The 19582-nt window shown below is 38.0% G+C and overlaps 2 protein-coding genes across 2 annotated transcripts in view; both read right to left on the reverse strand.

The window, feature by feature from the left end:
• Positions 1–19582, reverse strand: part of Cow (Proteoglycan Cow) — a 1009917-nt gene that overhangs the window by 851696 nt on the left and 138639 nt on the right. The gene's annotated exons all lie outside the window — the stretch shown is intronic.
• Positions 13695–15518, reverse strand: LOC143371169 (uncharacterized). The gene is given in 3 exon segments (XM_076816117.1): positions 13695–13915; positions 14412–14705; positions 14708–15518. Coding segments are annotated over 3 exon segments (1326 nt in total).

The raw sequence follows: 19582 nt of genomic DNA on the forward strand, positions 1-19582 counted from the left end.
GGAGGACAAGGCCGCTCGTTATATGTGGATAATTGGTATAGCTCACCCAAGTTATTTTCAAAGTTGCATGGTGAAAAAACTAATGTTTGCGGAACTGTACGAAAAACCGAACGCATCTTCCAAAAACAAATACGAAGATAACCAAAAAGGGCGAGGTGAAAAAATTTAGTTCCTCGCAAATGACCTTAATAGCATGGAAAGATAAAAAAGTCGTAACGATGCTTTCTACCATGCATTCGCCTGAAATGATCACAACTGATAAAATCACAGCAAACAAAATAAGGTGAAACCGAATATTGTATTGGACTACAATAATAGTATGGGTGGTATTGATTTATCTGATCAATATACGACGTCATATGGAATTATAAGAAAATCGAAGAAATGGTATAATAAAACTTTTTTTCATTTACTTGATATGGCAATGTTCAATTCATTTGTTGTGTATAATGTTATTTGTGTTGACAGAAGGATACAATTTCTTGATTTTCGCATGCGATTGGCTAAAGAACTGATAGAAAAACATGGTTATACACTTACTTATGCAAGAAAAAAAATTTGTCATAAAGATCCAATTAGATTTGCAAATCGGCACTACCCGGCTGCTATTCTAGCAGGGGGAAAATCTGTTAGTAAACGATGTCTTTTATGCTATAAAAATAAGAAGATAAAGTGGGTTACTACAATGTGTAACATTTGCAACAACATTCCATTGTGTGTAATACCTTGTTTTAAAAATTATGATGCTCACCAGAATCAAAATAAGTGAAGAAAATTTAAAAAGATGAAAAAAATACCATATGTATTGAAAAAAGTAAAAAAAAAACATAAAAATTAAAAAAAAAATAAAAAAAATAAAAAAAAAGTATATAAAAAAGAACAAAACAAAAAAATTCAGTGTAAAATCATTCCGTAACCTCCTCGTCGGTACACTCTGGGGTCGTGAAATTTTCACCAGCTAACTACGGGAGTAAGAGCTTACTTATGAAATTGAATACAGTACGCATAATTTATACAAATCCCAACAATTCGCTAGCCATTTTGGTTCGGCCATATTGAGTCTGGCATATTGAAATTTAAAATTCCACTGCCAACTTTAGATTCAGCGACCCCAAAAACCCCAATATACAATTTTTCTAAATCTCGATAATATTTTAATATTTGGCAGCCATTTTATGTCGGCCATTTTGAGTCTGCCATATTGAATTTTACAATTCCAATGCCAAATTCAGGTTCAGCGACCCCCAAAACCCCTATATACAATTTTTCTAAATCTCGATATTTTAATACTTAGCAGCCATTATGGGTCGGCCATTTTTAGTCTGCCATATTGAATTTTACACTTCCAATGCCAAATTCAGATTCAGCGACCCCAAAAACCATTATGTGGGAGATAGGAATTGGGAAACGGCAAAGCCAAATGCAAAACCCACAGTGTCTGTTTAATTCTTTATATTTCCGAGATGTTACTTGACTACACTTCGTCGCCGGACTGCCTCTCGATCTCTCGACGGCGAGTCACGCGCTAAGGACCGGGCGTTCTTATCTAAACAAATGCTGTCATCAAGACGGCAACGCATATCGCGGAGGGCCCGAGGTGTTTATGCCTCGTTGCCCGACTCGACGCCGTAGGGATCCGAACTCAGATACATATTCCCACAATTACATACCAAGTTTCATTTTGTTAGGTTTTTGGTAAATAAAATAGAATAGCGTACTGGTATAGAGAACATATAAAGGTGTATATTAGTTCAAATAGTAATAGTACAAAAATAATGCTTAATTGAAACGTAGTAATCGTTCGTCGTGGTACAACACTGTAGCCAACATAAAAAAAGGTAACTCTCTTTGTTGAAGCGTGAGTGAAACATGAGTAGAACGCGAGTGTTGGAAATGCACATCATTTTGTATCCCATAGAAAATATCCTATTTTAGGATAGGTCTTTTGTAACGGCACTAGTCGATTGTCGACCAGATGACGGCGTCGCAGACCTGGGTAGAGGTCATAAAGTACGGCGAGAGGGGTACATGGCGAGCGGCTATGCGCGATTTTGGGGAAAACCCAAGCGTCCTTTCCTTTCGGGTAGCAGTGACTCCCGCGCGATTTTTCGCGGTTGTTTCAGAGCCAATCAAATGACCAGGTTAAGCGTCAGTTTTTTCGGCGCTAGCAGCGACAGCGTTTCCGCTTTCGTGCTTTCTTTAGGGTAAGCGGGTGACGCTATGGTCACTTCCGAACGATCACTCAGACGAGCTACACCAGTCAATCTGTTAACTCAAGTTATTCTTCCTAATATAGTTTAGTTGTATTTTGTGTGAATCATTGATTATATTCAATTTGTTGTACCTTTCCGCACAAACGACAGTCCATACATATTTGTACGTAAACGGTTCGGCAAATACGTACGAGCATTTGCGTACTCAACACTCTTTCTTCATCAGCATCACTATACCGTTTTAGTGACCTCACACGGGGAACAGTCAAACTAAAACTCTAACACATTCAAATCGTTTGAAAATCAAAAAAGTTATTCCATTTGATCATATATGATACATAAGCAGAATTGGAAAGATTGTTTTGGTCATATATAATACATAAATAGAATTGGCCAGATTTTTTTTTATCATATATGATACATTGCCAGTTAACCGGTTAATATAATAACTAATATTGATAGACAATAAATACACATAGGTATGCAAGTGATGTTATATGTAAAATAAATGATGAAGAGATGTAATATGCAAGATGTTTTGAAGAAAAGCAGTAGTCTTCTGATTGCGCGTGATGCAGGTCAAATTTTTCACCCGCGCTCTTGTGTGGCACGTTCGAAACAGTGTAGCGCGCCAGAAAGCACCACAGTCCTGCCCGCGCAAACCTCGACTCCAGAAGAGTTTACATAAGAGACAGAAAAGGTAGTTAGAAAAGAAAAACGGCACTTGAAACCAAGCGTTCGGCGTGGCGCGTGAACTTCCGACAGTGCGGAAAGTTCTGAAGCGCGCGCCGCGTCTGACAGCCAAGTCTCTGCGAGCCGCTACAAGCATTTGGAAGTAAACGCGAATTTTTTAAAACCAAACATTTAAATACATTTACTTCCAGCTTTGTGGCTTCATTTGTCAATCTTTAGGGAATATAAAAAAAAATTGTATGCAAAAATAGTGGTTATATCCGGAGTTATACTGCTTTAACCCTCGCTAGGCTGTGCCGGAGTCATTTCTGACCCCCTCTAGAGAGGGACTCGCACACAGTGACAGAGTCAGTGGTGGGGACTCGCAGTCTCGAGAGCGACATGCACACACTGACGGTGCTGTCCGTGAAATCGGAAAGTGATGAACTCCTTCGCGGTATCTCGTGCACTACCACCATGTTGTTGCTATATGGAAACGGATCGGACTATATATATAAATATATACAGGGTGTCCCACTAAGGAGTGGACAGCGCGATATCTCTTAAAGTATTGTCGATAAAAATATAAAAAAATAGGGAATTGCATGGTTCGAGGGGGCCCATTTATTAGCGCGAACGAATTTTGTTTTCGATTATTATTTTAAAAGATACGATGGTCAAGTTCGGTTTTTCAAATGGAACTATTTTTTTTGAAGACCTGAGTTGATAGTGCGTTCCAAGCCAAATTCAATAAGCTTTAATGTATACACTTTATTTCCACTGGGTTTTAAGATATTGCGCTTGCAAATTTACTGATTTTCACTGCAAGAAACCCCTCTGGAATGGCAAAAACCGGGGGCGGTCTTACTGACGCCACGGGTGGCACTGCCTGTTGAAATGGATACTTACCTGCCAAAGGTCTACGCCAGAAATGGCAGGCCCAAAGGCTGGACAATTCTTTTCCGTCAGAAATGCTACTTAGGTAGGTATCGTTACTTTTATTTCGCACTTGCTTCTACGCTCGGATGGCCGGTTCTTTTGGGAGGGATGCAAGTTGGATTGGTTCTGATACAATCTGCTCCCTATGGTTGAAATTTAGTCTAGCAACTTTCACTCCTCCTAACCTAACCAATCCAACTTGCATCCCTCCCAAAAGAACCGGACATCCGAGCGTAGAAGCAAGTGCGAAATAAAAGTAACGATACCTACCTAAGTAGCATTTCTGACGGAAAAGAATTGTCCAGCCTTTGGGCCTGCCATTTCTGGCGTAGACCTTTGGCAGGTAAGTATCCATTTCAACAGGCAGTGCCACCCGTGGCGTCAGTAAGACCGCCCCCGGTTTTTGCCATTCCAGAGGGGTTTCTTGCAGTGAAAATCAGTAAATTTGCAAGCGCAATATCTTAAAAACCAGTGGAAATAAAGTGTATACATTAAAGCTTATTGAATTTGGCTTGGAACGCACTATCAACTCAGGTCTTCAAAAAAAATAGTTCCATTTGAAAAACCGAACTTGACCATCGTATCTTTTAAAATAATAATCGAAAACAAAATTCGTTCGCGCTAATGAATGGGCCCCCTCGAACCATGCAATTCCCTATTTTTTTATATTTTTATCGACAATACTTTAAGAGATATCGCGCTGTCCACTCCTTAGTGGGACACCCTGTATATATGATGGAAGGAATGCGTGCCGCCGGTAACGTGCGTAGTGCCGGGAGTATGCGAGGCGAGTGGAAGGGAGATAACGCGAAGCGAGCGAGCGTGGGGAGAACTGCGAGAGGGGACAACAGTCAGTCGTCATAAGCCACGCCGTGCGAACGTTAAGATTTATACATCTTTATATCTTTTCTTTTATTATTAAACCTCTTTTATGCAAATACACCAATTATTCGCCCTATCACGACCCACCACATCCTACATTTATTAGGGGCCCATTTATTAGCGCGAACGAATTTTGTTTTCGATTATTATTTTAAAAGATACGATGGTCAAGTTCGGTTTTTCAAATGGAACTATTTTTTTTTGAAGACCTGAGTTGATAGTGCGTTCCAAGACAAATTCAATAAGCTTTAATGTATAAACTTTATTTCCACTGGTTTTTAAGATATTGCGCTTGCAAAATTACTGATTTTCACTGCAAGAAACCCCTCTGGAATGGCAAAAACCGGGGGCGGTCTTACTGGCGCCACGGGTGGTACTGCCTGTTGAAATGGATACTTACCTGCCAAAGGTCTACGCCAGAAATGGCAGGCCCAAAGGCTGGACAATTCTTTTCCGTCAGAAATGCTACTTAGGTAGGTATCGTTACTTTTATTTCGCACTTGCTTCTACGCTCGGATGGCCGGTTCTTTTGGGAGGGATGCAAGTTGGATTGGTTCTGATACAATCTGCTCCCTATGGTTGAAATTTAGTCTAGCAACTTTCACTCCTCCTAACCTAACCAATCCAACTTACACCCCTCCCAAAAGGTAGATGCAAGTGCGAAATAAAAGTAACGGTGCGCTTCTCGATACCGCAGATGTACCTACCTAAATAGCATTTCTAATGGAAAAGAATTGTCCAGCTTTTGGGTCTGCGAACCCTGTCGTAGACCTTTGGCAGGTAGGTATCACTTTCAACAGGCAATGCCACCCGTGGCGGCAGTAAGATCGACCCCGGTCCTTGCTATTCCAGAGGGTTTTCTTGCAGTGAAAATCAGTAATTTTGCAAGCGCAATATCTTAAAAACCAGTGGAAATAAAGTGTATACATTAAAGCTTATTGAATTTGTCTTGGAACGCACTATCAACTCAGGTCTTCAAAAAAATAGTTCCATTTGAAAAACCGAACTTGACCATCGTATCTTTTAAAATAATAATCGAAAACAAAATTCGTTCGCGCTAATAAATGGGCCCCCTCGAACCATGCAATTCCCTATTTTTTTATATTTTTATCGACAATACTTTAAGAGATATCGCCCTGTCCATTCCTTAGTGGGACACCCTGTATATATATATATATATATATATATATATATATATATATATATATATATATATATATATATATATATATATATATAATATTATTATTATGAACATAATATTATTATTATTATAATAATTATTATATATATATTATATATATAATAATATTATTATTATCTACAGGCTTCCATGTCTTGTTTGGTAATAGAATCTCCCATGCCTTCTTATTGCTGTATAAAATAAGGATATCGATGATTTGTTCATTGATGGACAAATTGAAACATTCTTCCATCGTTTTTACGTGTTCACTCCTTCCGGTTAGTGCACCCTTACGTGAAAAGTGAACTTCTGAGTGACAATTGTCAGGTGCAGTGCACTGCCAATTACGTCCAAATACAATATTATATTATATTATAATATTTATATTATAATTATTCTTATACAACGCTTTGCCCTGCCGATCGCTTGATCATCGGATCTAGGCTGTTCGATCGTTCTCACGCGCATTCGCTCATCTTCACCACCTCATTCATACCGCTAAATTTGATCACAGTTTTAGTAGTTGTTTTTTCTATTTTCCTTGTTTTATTCTTTCGTTTTCGCGGACATATGTAAAATAATCCGATGGTCGCATATCCCAATTGCATCTCTGAACATTGGCCAACCGTTCGAAAGGCCAGCAACAATGGCCGGGACCGTTTGCGCGGGAGAACCTGGGAAAAACCCAGACCTGATGATAGTGTCACGGAAAGGTCGCTACGACCTTTCCGGTAGGACGCGGGCAGTCTTGTACGGTTCTTGGACACGCTGGTCGACGGAAGCCCTCCACGTTTTTTATACCATCCGTTAATATCACTGTTTGAAGTGTTATCCACGGTGTATTTTTCGCGTGTGTGCTGCCCATCCACTGAAAAACATTTCTTACGCATAATGGCTGAAGTATCAGTGAATAAGGACAGACTTTATTCACAATTTGAAGAAGAAGACTCCGATAATTATTGTGAGAAATCATCGGACGATGGAAATCCGTCAGATTCGGAACCTGATCAATTGGGAACGCAAAATATTCAAGTTGTATTTGGTCGCAGTTGGCAGGACACTGCACCTGACGATAGTCGGGAAGATGTTCACCTTTCGCGTAAGGGTTCACTAACTGGAAGGAGTGAACACATAGAAACAATGGAGGAATGTTTCAAATTATTCATTAGTGAAGAAATTATTCAAACTGCCATTTTATACACAAATAAGAAGGCACGGGAGAGTCTACCTCCAAAGAAGAAATGGAAACCCGTGGATCGTGTTGAAATGGACACATTTTATGGACTCGTGTTGCTGATTGGATGGTTCAGAGAATCCCGCGAATCTAAACACGATTTGTGGAAACAAAATTCAGCACTTTCGCGACGATATTACGCAGCTATAATGTCATGGGATCGATTTGTACAAATATTGCGGTATCTTCGCTTTGATGATTCCGTGACACGTGAAACAAGGAAAGCGGTCGACAAATTGGCACCACTAAGAGATGTGACAAATATTTATGCTGACAATTGTCAGAATTCCTACCACGCAACGGACGTTGGATGCGTCGACGAACAGCTGGTTACATTTCGCGGTCGTTACTCCTTCAAAGTGTACATGCCCAGCAAACCCGGCAAATACGGAATCAAAATATGGACGCTTTGCGACTCTGCGACATTTTACAGTTGCAATATGGAGGTCTACCTGGAGAAACGAGGAAACGCCCCAGAAAAGCAGCAAGGAAGGACAACGTGTGGTGAAAGAACTAACCAATATGTGGAAACATTCCGGACGGTGTGTTACAACAGACAATTTCTTTACAGATATAACTTTAGCAGAAGAATTATTAGATAGTAAACTATTTTTAGTCGGAACCGTTAGAAAGAATACACGCGACTTACCGAAAAGTCTTGTAAATATAGAAAAGCGGCCTCAACATTCGTCCCAATTTTTATTTACACCTAAGGGTATAGCCGGTTAAGATGGTCAAATGTGCCCTTGAACCGAAAGCTTATTAAAAAAGAAACATTTGTGGCAATTTTCAACTTCGTATCTCCATCCGGAGGGTAGTAAAGGGTAAAAATAGGAAATCAGGTTGTTGCAGAATTTCTTCTATACTAGGGGAAGAAAAATTTTGAAAAAAATCAGAGGCATTTCTGTTATCGGGGCACATATTAGAGAATTGTTTCAGATTTTTAAATTGAAAAACCAAGCTGTGAAAAATAAAAAACGCCAAAAAATGCTGAAAATTGCCGATTGTGTATCGAAGCAGTCTTGGCACTATAATTATATTTTTACTGTAAGTACGTATTGAACCAGTTTGCTCTTCCTGCCACGCGTGCGCAACCCAGTCCCTTTGTGAGAGTCCCTCTCGTGGGCATGCGGGCACTTGCGTCCCAAGCGTCGAAGCGAGCGCTTCGTTACAGTTCTAAGTTTCTATTATCTTATAGTTTATTTTTCTTTATATATATATATATATATATATATATATATATATATATATATATGTGTTATTCTAATAAATTGATGTGCACTCCATACCACCGACTACTCCTGTTATGGACTACCTCTTTCAATGGTTATGGGCCCAGGAACGTAAAAGGTGGACGATTTAACCTAAAATAAGCCACGTGGTCAAGCATACACGTTCGGTGAGTCTGATAATTTACTAAAGCGAATTAAAGAGAAGAATTTGACAAAACAATGGCTGATATTGATAAGCAATCAAGTTTACGGATTGAGAAGTTATCAGATAATAATTACCGCACATGGAAGATAGAAATGAAATGGTTTCTCAAGGGCAAGGGACTACTAGACCACGTGCTTAGGAAAGATGATTTAGCGAATTTGACCACGGATGAACTAAGGAAAGCACATCAATCTCAAGATGATAAAGCAATAGCAGCCATTGGGTTGCACATTGAACCTAACCAACAGGTTCATATTGAAGAATGCACAAACGCACGTGACGCATGGGTTGCCTTAGAGCAAGTGCATCAGCCGAAATCCAGAATCAGGATATTGCAGTTAAAGAAACAACTTTACCAGTCCAGAATGAAGGAAGACGAGTCAATGTCATCATACATATCTCGAGTTAAAATAATTGTAAAAAATCTCAACGAAGCGGACTGCGAAGTGCGAGACGATGACACAGCGTACACTCTACTAGCTGGATTGCCAAACGATTACGAAAATTTAAACATGTCTCTAGCCAACTTACCAGATAAACAGTTTACTTCGTCAGAAATAACCAAAATACTACTGACTGAGTATGACAGGCGTAAATCCAGATGCACTGATAACAACGAAGACCGCATGGAAGCATTGAATCTACGAAAGGGACCAAAGCAGACAACACACAAAGGTACATATCAAACACATAAACCAAAACCTCCTTTTTGTTCGCATTGCAGGAAAACAGGCCATAATATACAGAACTGTTGGTTCAAAAACAAAACCAAAAGTCAGAACCACAATGGCCAGAAGAAGGAAAGCAACGAAGGATTTTTGGTATCACTTAACAATATAGACATAGAAGATACATGGATCCTTGATAGCGGATGTACGCACCATGTATGTAAGCAAAGAGATTGGTTCGTAAAATTCAAGGAAACTCGCTTGGAACCAATCAACACAGCTGCTGAATCCAATGGAGAAAAGAGTCTCACACTGGAAACCGAAGGAATAGGTGATATCATAATAAAAGCCTTCATTGGTAATAGAACACAGGAAATAACATTACATAATGTATATTACGTACCTCGTATTAGAAAAAATTTATTGTCTGTTTCCCAAATCGAGCGAAGAGCCAAAGAAATTGTATTTGAAAACGGAAAAGCAAGTATTTATGATACAAGCAGAGGTAGGAAACTTATGTGCATAGCAGACAGACAAAATGATTTGTACGTAGTTCGTGCAAACGCGATTAGGAACCAGAGAGAAATATTGGAATCTCATAGCGTAGCCATACAAGACAGTAAATTATGGCACCACAGATTCTGCCATATAAACATGAAGACAATTGAAAAGACAGCAAGTCGAGTTCGAGGACTGGAAGATACAAAAATTAAAGAAAACGCATGTGAAGATTGTTACATTGGGAAATCAACAAAAATGCCTTGTAAAAAAATTGGAAATAGACAGTCGAAGGATGTTTGCGAGCTGATTCATTCGGATGTCTGTGGACCGATGCCTACCAGGTCGTTAGGTGAGAGACAATATTTTGCAACATTCATCGACGATTTTTCAAAGTATGTTACAGTGGTGTTTCTTAAGACGAAGGATGAGATCAAGGATTGTATTAAAAAATATATAGCCAGCGCGGAACTCGAAACGGGAAAGAAAGTCAAGAGATTTCGTTCCGACAATGGAAAAGAATATTGTAACCAAGATCTAAGAACCTACTTTGAAGAGAAGGGTATTAAGCACGAAAGATCGAACGTCGAAACACCCCAGATGAATGGGATAGCTGAACGAATCAACAGAACGCTACTTGATTTAACCAGGTCAATGTTGAAATCTGCCAGATTGCCTCAGAAATTTTGGGCTGAGGCCGTCGCTACAGCAGCGTATGCCAGGAACCGAGTTGTTCACACGTCCAATAAGGATCAAGTCCCACTTGCTATTTGGTCAGGAATAACTCCAAGTGTAAAACACTTAAAAGCGTACGGAGCATTGGCTTACGCACATTTACCAAAGCAAGGACAGAGGAAGTTGGACGATAGAGCCACTCCAGCCGTATTAGTCGGCTACGCATCCCAGACAAGAGGCTACCGCCTATGGTGCCCAAAGAAACGGGACGTAATAGTAACCAAACATGTGCGTTTCGTAGAAGATAAGATGGGTTTTGAATGGTTGCACCGCGAGAATATAGACTATGAATACGATACTATTGCATATAACGACATTTGGTCGGAAGAAGAAGATGGACCACAAACTGATGCACAGATCGCGGACATGGAAGAAGCAACGCAGCAGCAAATTTCAACTACAGTCGATAAACCGACTAAGGAGACAGTGGGGGTGAAGGATACTCAGCTGAAAAGGAAGGTTGGAAGACCAAGGAAAATAGTAAGGAATCCATACGGAAGAAAAGGGAAACCTCGTCCGCAAGAGGACCAAACGAGCAACGCTGAAGAAGAGGACAGAGAAAGCATAGAACTAAATCTTATGGAGATTACGGAGCCAAATACCCTAAACGAAGCCTTGTCGTCTCCGCAAGCAAAGCAATGGGAAAGGGCTATGGAAGATGAACTGAATAGCCTGATACAAAGAAAAACCTGGAAGACCATTGACAGCCTACCAGCAGACCGAGAAGTTATAGGTAGTAAATGGGTGTTCAAATTAAAAAGAGACTGTGATGGTAAAGTACTTAGATATAAGGCCAGATTGGTAGCACAAGGTTTCACCCAACAAAAGGGGGTAGATTACCACGAAACCTATGCACCAGTAGCTAGTTTTTCGATAATAAGGTTGTTATTAGCGATTTCAGGTATTTTCGGTTGGCACACTAGACAGCTAGATATAAAATGCGCGTATCTTTATGGAAAGCTTGAGGAGGAGATTTTTATGAAGCTACCTCAGTCGAACAAACATGAGGAAGGAAGAATCGTAAAACTAGACAAGCCCATTTATGGACTCAAACAGTCAGGCAGAAATTGGAATGCTGAACTGGATGGCTTCTTCACGGAACAAAGGTTTGAGAGATTGCGCTCATCCAATTGCGTTTATATCAAAGGACACTGGACCGTAGCTGTAATTTATGTAGACGATATTTTCATATTTGCGAAAGAACTAACGTCGATAGAAAACTTTGTTAAACTCATTGATGAGAAATACGAAACCAAAGATCTCGGGGAAATAAATCATGCCTTAGGTGTTAAGATAGAGAGAAACGATAATTCCATTGTACTTAGTCAAACGCCATATTTAGAATCCTTGTTACGCAAGTATAACATGAAAGATTGTAGGGGCGCGACAACCCCATTAGAACCCGGTTTAAAAATTTTAAAGAGTTCATTACCAGATCGGTTAAACGATAACGGAATAACGGCATATCGAGAGTTAATAGGATCGTTAATGTATGTAGCCTTGCGAAGTAGACCAGATATTTTGTTTGCCGTGACAAAATTGTCACAGTTCAACTCATGTCCGAGCGAGATACACTGGACTCAGGCTAAGCATATTTTGCGTTATTTATACAAGACTGAAAAATACGTTATGCGTTACGATATAGACGAAAAGCCCGAAATTAAAATTTTTTGCGACGCAGATTGGGCAGGCGATATGGACGATCGGCATTCGTTTACAGGTGTGGTTGTAATGATAGGATCCAACCCTGTACAATGGATAGCATCTAAACAAAAGTGTGTATCCATGTCGACCATGGAAGCCGAGTACATCGCGTTAGCGTCTGCGGCAAAGGAAGCAACATGGTTAAAAATGTTTTTAAGCGAACTAGAACTTTATGAATACTTCTCGGGAATTAGCAATATATACTGCGACAACAAATCAGCAATAGAGTTCTCAAAAAGCCGTATCGAAAATCGGCGAACTAAACACATAGATATAGCATACCATTTTATAAGAGAGGAAGTTGAAAAGAACTCAGTCACATTGTCATACGTCGCCTCCAACGAAAATTTAGCGGACGTAATGACGAAGGGCCTAAAATGCGCGGCTCATAAAGCCTGTACCAAAGGGTTAAAATTAGGAACAGCAAAAGTGGGGGATTGAACCAGTTTGCTCTTCCTGCCACGCGTGCGCAACCCAGTCCCTTTGTGAGAGTCCCTCTCGTGGGCATGCGGGCACTTGCGTCCCAAGCGTCGAAGCGAGCGCTTCGTTACAGTTCTAAGTTTCTATTATCTTATAGTTTATTTTTCTTTATATATATATATATATATATATATATATATATATATATATATATATGTGTTATTCTAATAAATTGATGTGCACTCCATACCACCGACTACTCCTGTTATGGACTACCTCTTTCATACGTATCATTGTTACTATTGTCCTGAATTTTTTTCAGATTTTTCAATTTGGTGCGCCGCAGTTAAAAAGATTAAAAACCGATTTTTTCGTCGTTTTTTCCGTGTCAGAGTAACTTATACGTCGAATTGCTTCATGAAATAAGTGTTTTATGCGATCTTCAATGTTTATACGTACAGCAAAACATCATAGGAATTAAAGAAACTGAAAAAACCGAATCATTTGAAACTGTTATGCGCCTTACATTGTAAAGTATCTACCGTATTTTCCAAAAGCGTCGGTGGACCAGCGGTAGTAGCCCGGTCAAAATAGCCCAAAAAATAGGGGTAAGGTTGCATTAATTCCCATAAAGCTGAAATTTGGTACGAATGTTTGGAATACCATTATAAATGAAGTGTGAAAAGTCCCCATCGATCCCGCGTGTGCAAAAAATTTTATTCAAGGTCAAAGTTCGCAAAAATGGGTTTTTCGCGTTTTTCAGCCAAACGGTAAGTTTTATCATAAAAATAGTTCAGACAAAAATTGTAGTTCGTGTAATTGTCTATAAAAATTGTCTCTACACTTTTTTTCGTAAGACTCGCCGTTTCTGAGATATAATCGTTCAAAAAGTTGAAAAAGCTGTGTTCTTCATAATATGCACACGTTTCCACGCCACCTGTGAGGTAGTGTACTTGACGCGTTTTTTTTTTAACATGGTTTCCCCGATAGGCCTATTCCACGAACTATTGGAATCCTGTTTAATTCAACATACTATACTATTTAATAATGAAAAATGGAAATTGTTAAAAATAATCGAAGCGGTGTGAATTCTAATGCATGGGAGTAAATTATTCGTCTGATTCATAACCATCAAATACTTCTGCTTCCTCTTGTTCTTGTTCTTCTTGTTCTTCGTCTTCTCGTTCTGCTTCTTCTACTTCTTCCTGCTGAGTGCAAATAAATCCTTCCAAGAGCGATGCATCAGATGTCTCCTCGCTGATGTCGTATGAATCTCCTTCAGATAGCGATTCAACATTGGAACACGACTGGCCTTGACAATTTGTACATGCTAATGAACAAAACAATCCAACTTTTTTGCAGCCACATTTAGCATTACATCCCTTTTTACAATTGCAAAAAATTGTGTTGAGGAGTTTTTCCGGTGCAGGTGGGAGTAAAGTCTGGATTGGTTCCAATGTATTGCCGATCAACTTCCAACCCCAGTCTTTTGGATCTAGTTGATTACCAAGCCACACTTGGACTTGATAATATACCCGAAATAGATGTTGTTGGGCAGATGCCGAGGTTGGAGGAAGACAAGCTAATTGCACTCGTTTTTTGTTACGAGTATTTTTTACAAAACACACATAGCGGAACTTATCTAAGCAGGTCATTTTTTTTTGGAGCTCCGTAGATGGAAAGAAGAAAGCGAATTCCGTTGGTGATTACTTCTTGTGCTGCTTCGTACATCATTGTATCATTATAAGATGCGCACAAACCGAAAGACGAAAAAATTTGTATAAGACGTCGTGACCCAAATCGTCGATGGAAGAAAACTGAGAGACCCAATTGTAATTTAGATTTGAAAGACCTCGGCCGAACAGCAGTCATAATACTATGACTGATGTTCGTGCATATTAATTTTAAATGATCTAAATTTAATCGTTTATTCTTTAAAATTACTTGCTCCAAGAAATGCGTCAGCGACTCCGGAATTTGACTGTTCAAATCTTCGAACATATGGCCTGGTACGGGGTAATTAGAATTATCAAACACTGCAGATTGGATATCTTCGCGGATGATTGCTGCAGCCGCTTCCAGGATCCTTAATCGTTCTTCTTTTTCGTTTAATTTTTTTTTTCGTACCAAGCTTCGTTCAAAATTTCATGATGATTGTCTATAAAGCATATGAATGTTGATGTTCCTGATTTTTCAGTAATAATAATTTTATTGCCATACTTCAGTTTCAACCGTATCTTGATTGTCCTGTTATCTAATGCAGCATTTTTACAAATATCTTTTAACTCGTTTAATGTAAATTGACAGTCATCACTATTTTCGATATATTTAAAGATTTCCTCCATTGTAAGATTCGTAGCTTCATCCTTAGGGCGACCGACTTTACCCCCATTGGCCGGTTTCAAGAAGGAATTGTAGCAATCATTATGATATTTAGCCTCAGCAGCAACTAAATCATATTCCAATTCAATTCGAGCAATAATAGCTTTTGCCACATCGTCATTACGAGCCCGAGCTACTTTTAGAATAGATTCTTTGAATGAAAGTGTAGTTACTTTGCAGATTTTACGGCGAAAATGCAGTGTTCTTTTTTTCTCATACTCTTCATTCAATTCATTGCCGCAAAATAAGCAACATTGTGTAAAACGAAAAGCTGATTCACTTACGCGTGCTCTAGTACGAGGAGGACTTATATTAGATGTACTAGCTTCTTCTTCGTCGTGTTGTCTTTTAGCTGCAGCAATAGAACTCTTTCGAGTATACATTTTACGACACTGCACGTGAATTGTCACAGATTTCTGAGTTTTCAGGTGTTCCGAAAATTCATCACCTCTTTCAGTACTTGCATCAATTAATGTCTTCATTCCACGATCAACAGTAACACTTTCATTTTTAGTTAAAAGTTTATTACAAATAAAACAAAACTGCGACATTTTTATATTTTAACTAAAACAGCACTACGGAGTAACGTTCCCGACTAAAGGTGAAATCAGACGGCGCGTGGTTCGGCGATCTTTGCGCGTGGTTCGGCGATCTTTGTAGGAAGAAGTAGAAAAAGAAGAACGAGAAGACAAAGAACAAGAAGAACAAGAACAAGAGGAAGCACAAGTATTTGATGGTTATGAATCAGACGAATAATTTACTCCCATGCATTAGAATTCACACCGCTTCGATTATTTTTAACAATTTCCATTTTTCATTATTAAATAGTATAGTATGTTGAATTAAACAGGATTACAATAGTTCGTGGAATAGGCCTATCGGGGAAACCACGTTAAAAAAAAAACGCGTCAAGTACACTACCTCACAGGTGGCGTGGAAACGTGTGCATATTATGAAGAACACAGCTTTTTCAACTTTTTGAACGATTATATCTCAGAAACGGCGAGTCTTACGAAAAAAAGTGTAGAGACAATTTTTATAGACAATTACACGAACTACAATTTTTGTCTGAACTATTTTTATGATAAAACTTACCGTTTGGCTGAAAAACGCGAAAAACCCATTTTTGCGAACTTTGACCTTGAATAAAATTTTTTGCACACGCGGGATCGATGGGGACTTTTCACACTTCATTTATAATGGTATTCCAAACATTCGTACCAAATTTCAGCTTTATGGGAATTAATGCAACCTTACCCCTATTTTTTGGGCTATTTTGACCGGGCTATTATCTTATGAAAACAAATAACGTCGCGCATTTTCGTCGCGGTGCCCAATATTTTTTTAGTCGAAATTCGATACTCGTGTTGTTCACAGGAATTTGTGTTTAGCCACCCCGCGTCTTAACTTTTAAAATGAATAACATAGCGTTAGTTTCTTGGTTGAGCTTCAAGCCGGAGGATCAGTTCGTGCCTAGCGTTTTTTTTCGAATTTTCGAATTTCAAGTGATTTTTGTGTGTTCTAAGCGACTTCATTATTCACACAAATAATTTTGTGTGTTTCGAATAGAGTGGTAGAGAACTGTGTGTGATTGTGCGATATATTACACAGACATTGACATTTTATAAATTTTTGTGTTATGTCGCTATAAAAATTGTTGGTGAATAATTAAAAGAAGGCTACACAGAACGTAGGAAGTAGGTAAGTCTTATTAGCAACAATAATTATATACATAAGTGCATGCAAAATCGTTTCTCATTCATCTGTTTTCCATATAAATACTCCAAGCTGACGTTCAATTAAAACGTGACTTTGTCTCCTAGTATTTTTTTTATTAAACTTTAGACCTTCATATATAAAGTGCCGTGAGATACGTCTTGATATCTACAATATTTCACGTGTTTTGACTTTTTAAAGAAAAACCCTGGCCCAGCCAGGGCTGCGTGCATTAAGACTCAAAATTGCCCGAAAAAGAAATGAAAACTTTGATAATTCTGCATGGATTCGAATAAAATTTGTTCATTCAGTTAGCACTTTGTTTACTATGCTATTTATTTGTTAATTAGTTTAATTAAAGTTAGATTAGATTAAGAATTTGTTTACTAGGTTGAGTAAAATTTAACTACGCAGTTAATTATTCGTAGTGCTAAACTGAATTGTAAAAAAGCTGTTTTCTCGTTAGTTAACCACCATAGTCGCAACGAAATTCTTTTCACACTACTGTTCGGGTCTGAAATTTGTAAAAATAGCCAAATATGGACCGACGAACGTCAGCTTTGACTTTTTACACGGGAAGGTTTTCGCTTTTATTGCAATCCAAGTGCAACAGTTATAATCCAGTCAAAATAGGTCTGACCTTACCATTTTGAGCGAGTCGACGGAAAACTTAAGAAAAGTGGTATTTTAGGGTTATGAAATAGTACGTAAAAAATAAGGGTTCTAATTACTCGGCAAGGGTAGTTAAAAAAAATAAAAAGTAAAGAAAAAAAGTTTTAAATGAAATTTGACATGCCATGACATGCAACTCATCTAGTTTTGTAGATAATTTAATATGCTACAAAATACTTTAGCAACTTTTTTTGTCAGACTTATAATTTTTTAGACATAACCAAAAATGTGCTAAAAACGCTAATTTCGGCACTTATTTGCAATTTGCAAAGTTAGCATCGGAGATTTTGAGTTAGTTTTTTGATATTATCAATCTGCAATCCCCTCCGTATGATATTATGCAATAAAATACCTATTAGCATTTTTTTACGAAAAAATACTAATTCTACTGGACTACAATTTGAGAAAGTTGCGTCGAGAGCAAGCGCCCGAAACTTCCGTAGGAAGTTGCGTCGGGAATCTCCAGACAGATATTTATCTGTTTTACGTGAAATAAAAATTGGTCCAGGTTATTCTACTTATACTGCCCATTGTTCCATAATTTGGTACTAATAAGTAAAGAATATTACATACAAAAAGTACAAAATTACTGTTTCACTTATGTTTTCGTTTTTTTGTTATATCTTTTTAAATATTTGTCTCATGGAAATAATACTTTGAAACACAACTAAAAGAACCAAAAGTTTAAGTTTTTCAAAAAATTGTGTGCTAACTTTCATGTAACTATCTCAGACGGTGATAATTATGTCAGATATTTGGAATGTACTTTAATTATATAATTTTCTTTAAATATTTGTTTGATTTTTTTTCAGTTTTCTTCAAAAATGTACGATAAACAGAAACTTTTAGATGTATATCTAAAAGTTTCTGTTTATCGTACATTATTAAATCCAAATTTTCGTACCATACAGGACAATGGTAAACCGTATCCACCATCTGCCGAAATATATCGTACTATTTCGGAGCGGTTTAATTCGACTATTAGTCCGAAGCACATATATGTAATAATAAACCAAAACAGAAGTGGATTCAGAGATAAAATTTTAAAAGCATTTAATATTCGTGCAGTGGAGCCAGAAATTTCTTACGATTCCTCATACGTATCCGTCAGTACTCCAAATAATTCAATGAGTTATGAGACAAGTACAAATAGATTTGACTTGATTATTTCCAATGATCAGTGGAAAAATATGAAACCGGTAAGAAAATTGTCCAGACGAATGTATAGATCTGTGCTTCAAACCGGCTGGACGGATGTCATAGCAGAAAAGTTGTGGCAGCAACAGAAATTAAATTGCACAATAAAGTTTAAAAAACATGATATTTCCACATCAGATTCTTCTAAATATTACCTGTCTATAGAAGGTACTTGTAAGGAATGCGATGCAAAAATAAATGGTAAAATTATATACCGACCGTCGAAGAATATTGATATTAAGATACAATTTACTGTTAAAAATATAAACGAAGAAAATCATACATATAAGAAAAAACGAGCATTAAGAGGCATACATCGTGAGAACATTGCCAACGAGCTTATAGAAAAAAATTGAGTGTTGCAACATTTCGTAGAGAGCAGGCACAATATTTAAAAGATTTTGGCGATGTTGAGCCTTCAATATTACTACATGCTGCAACACTTAGAAAAGTAAAAGAAGAAGCACTGACGGAAAAAATATGGGTTCCTACATTCACATCCAGCACTAAATCTACTAGAAAGCTCAAAACAAGGAAAATTCCACGGAGCAATTCATTATGTTGGATTAGTTCCATTTTATTGTATATATTGGGCCAGTGAGCAGCAACTACTGTATAAAAGTAGAGATAGGGAATGTAATGGATACATGACCGTTCATGCTACTGGAGGAATAATAAAAAAAGATTCCAATTGCGGAGCTCCAATATTTTTATATCAATGTGTGTATGCAACGTCTGAAGGTGGCATTCCCGTATTTCAAATGATCTCCGCGGACCATAAATCTATGCACATTGCATATTTTTTACAAAAAATAATTTCAATGGGAAATTTACCTCCACGTATGGTGGTTAGCGATTTTAGTTGGGCGATTTTAATTGCTGTTGCCCAAGTATTTTCTAGATGCATTGATTTAAAACATTACTTAAACACATGTTTTAACATGTTAAATGGACCAGATAATATTTTAAGTCCGCATTGTTACATCAGATTAGATGTAAGCCACTTTGTAAAAATGATCTCAAGGTGGAA

This window comes from Andrena cerasifolii, chromosome 7, assembly GCF_050908995.1.
Source record: "Andrena cerasifolii isolate SP2316 chromosome 7, iyAndCera1_principal, whole genome shotgun sequence".
In the NCBI taxonomy this organism is placed as follows: domain Eukaryota; kingdom Metazoa; phylum Arthropoda; class Insecta; order Hymenoptera; family Andrenidae; genus Andrena; species Andrena cerasifolii.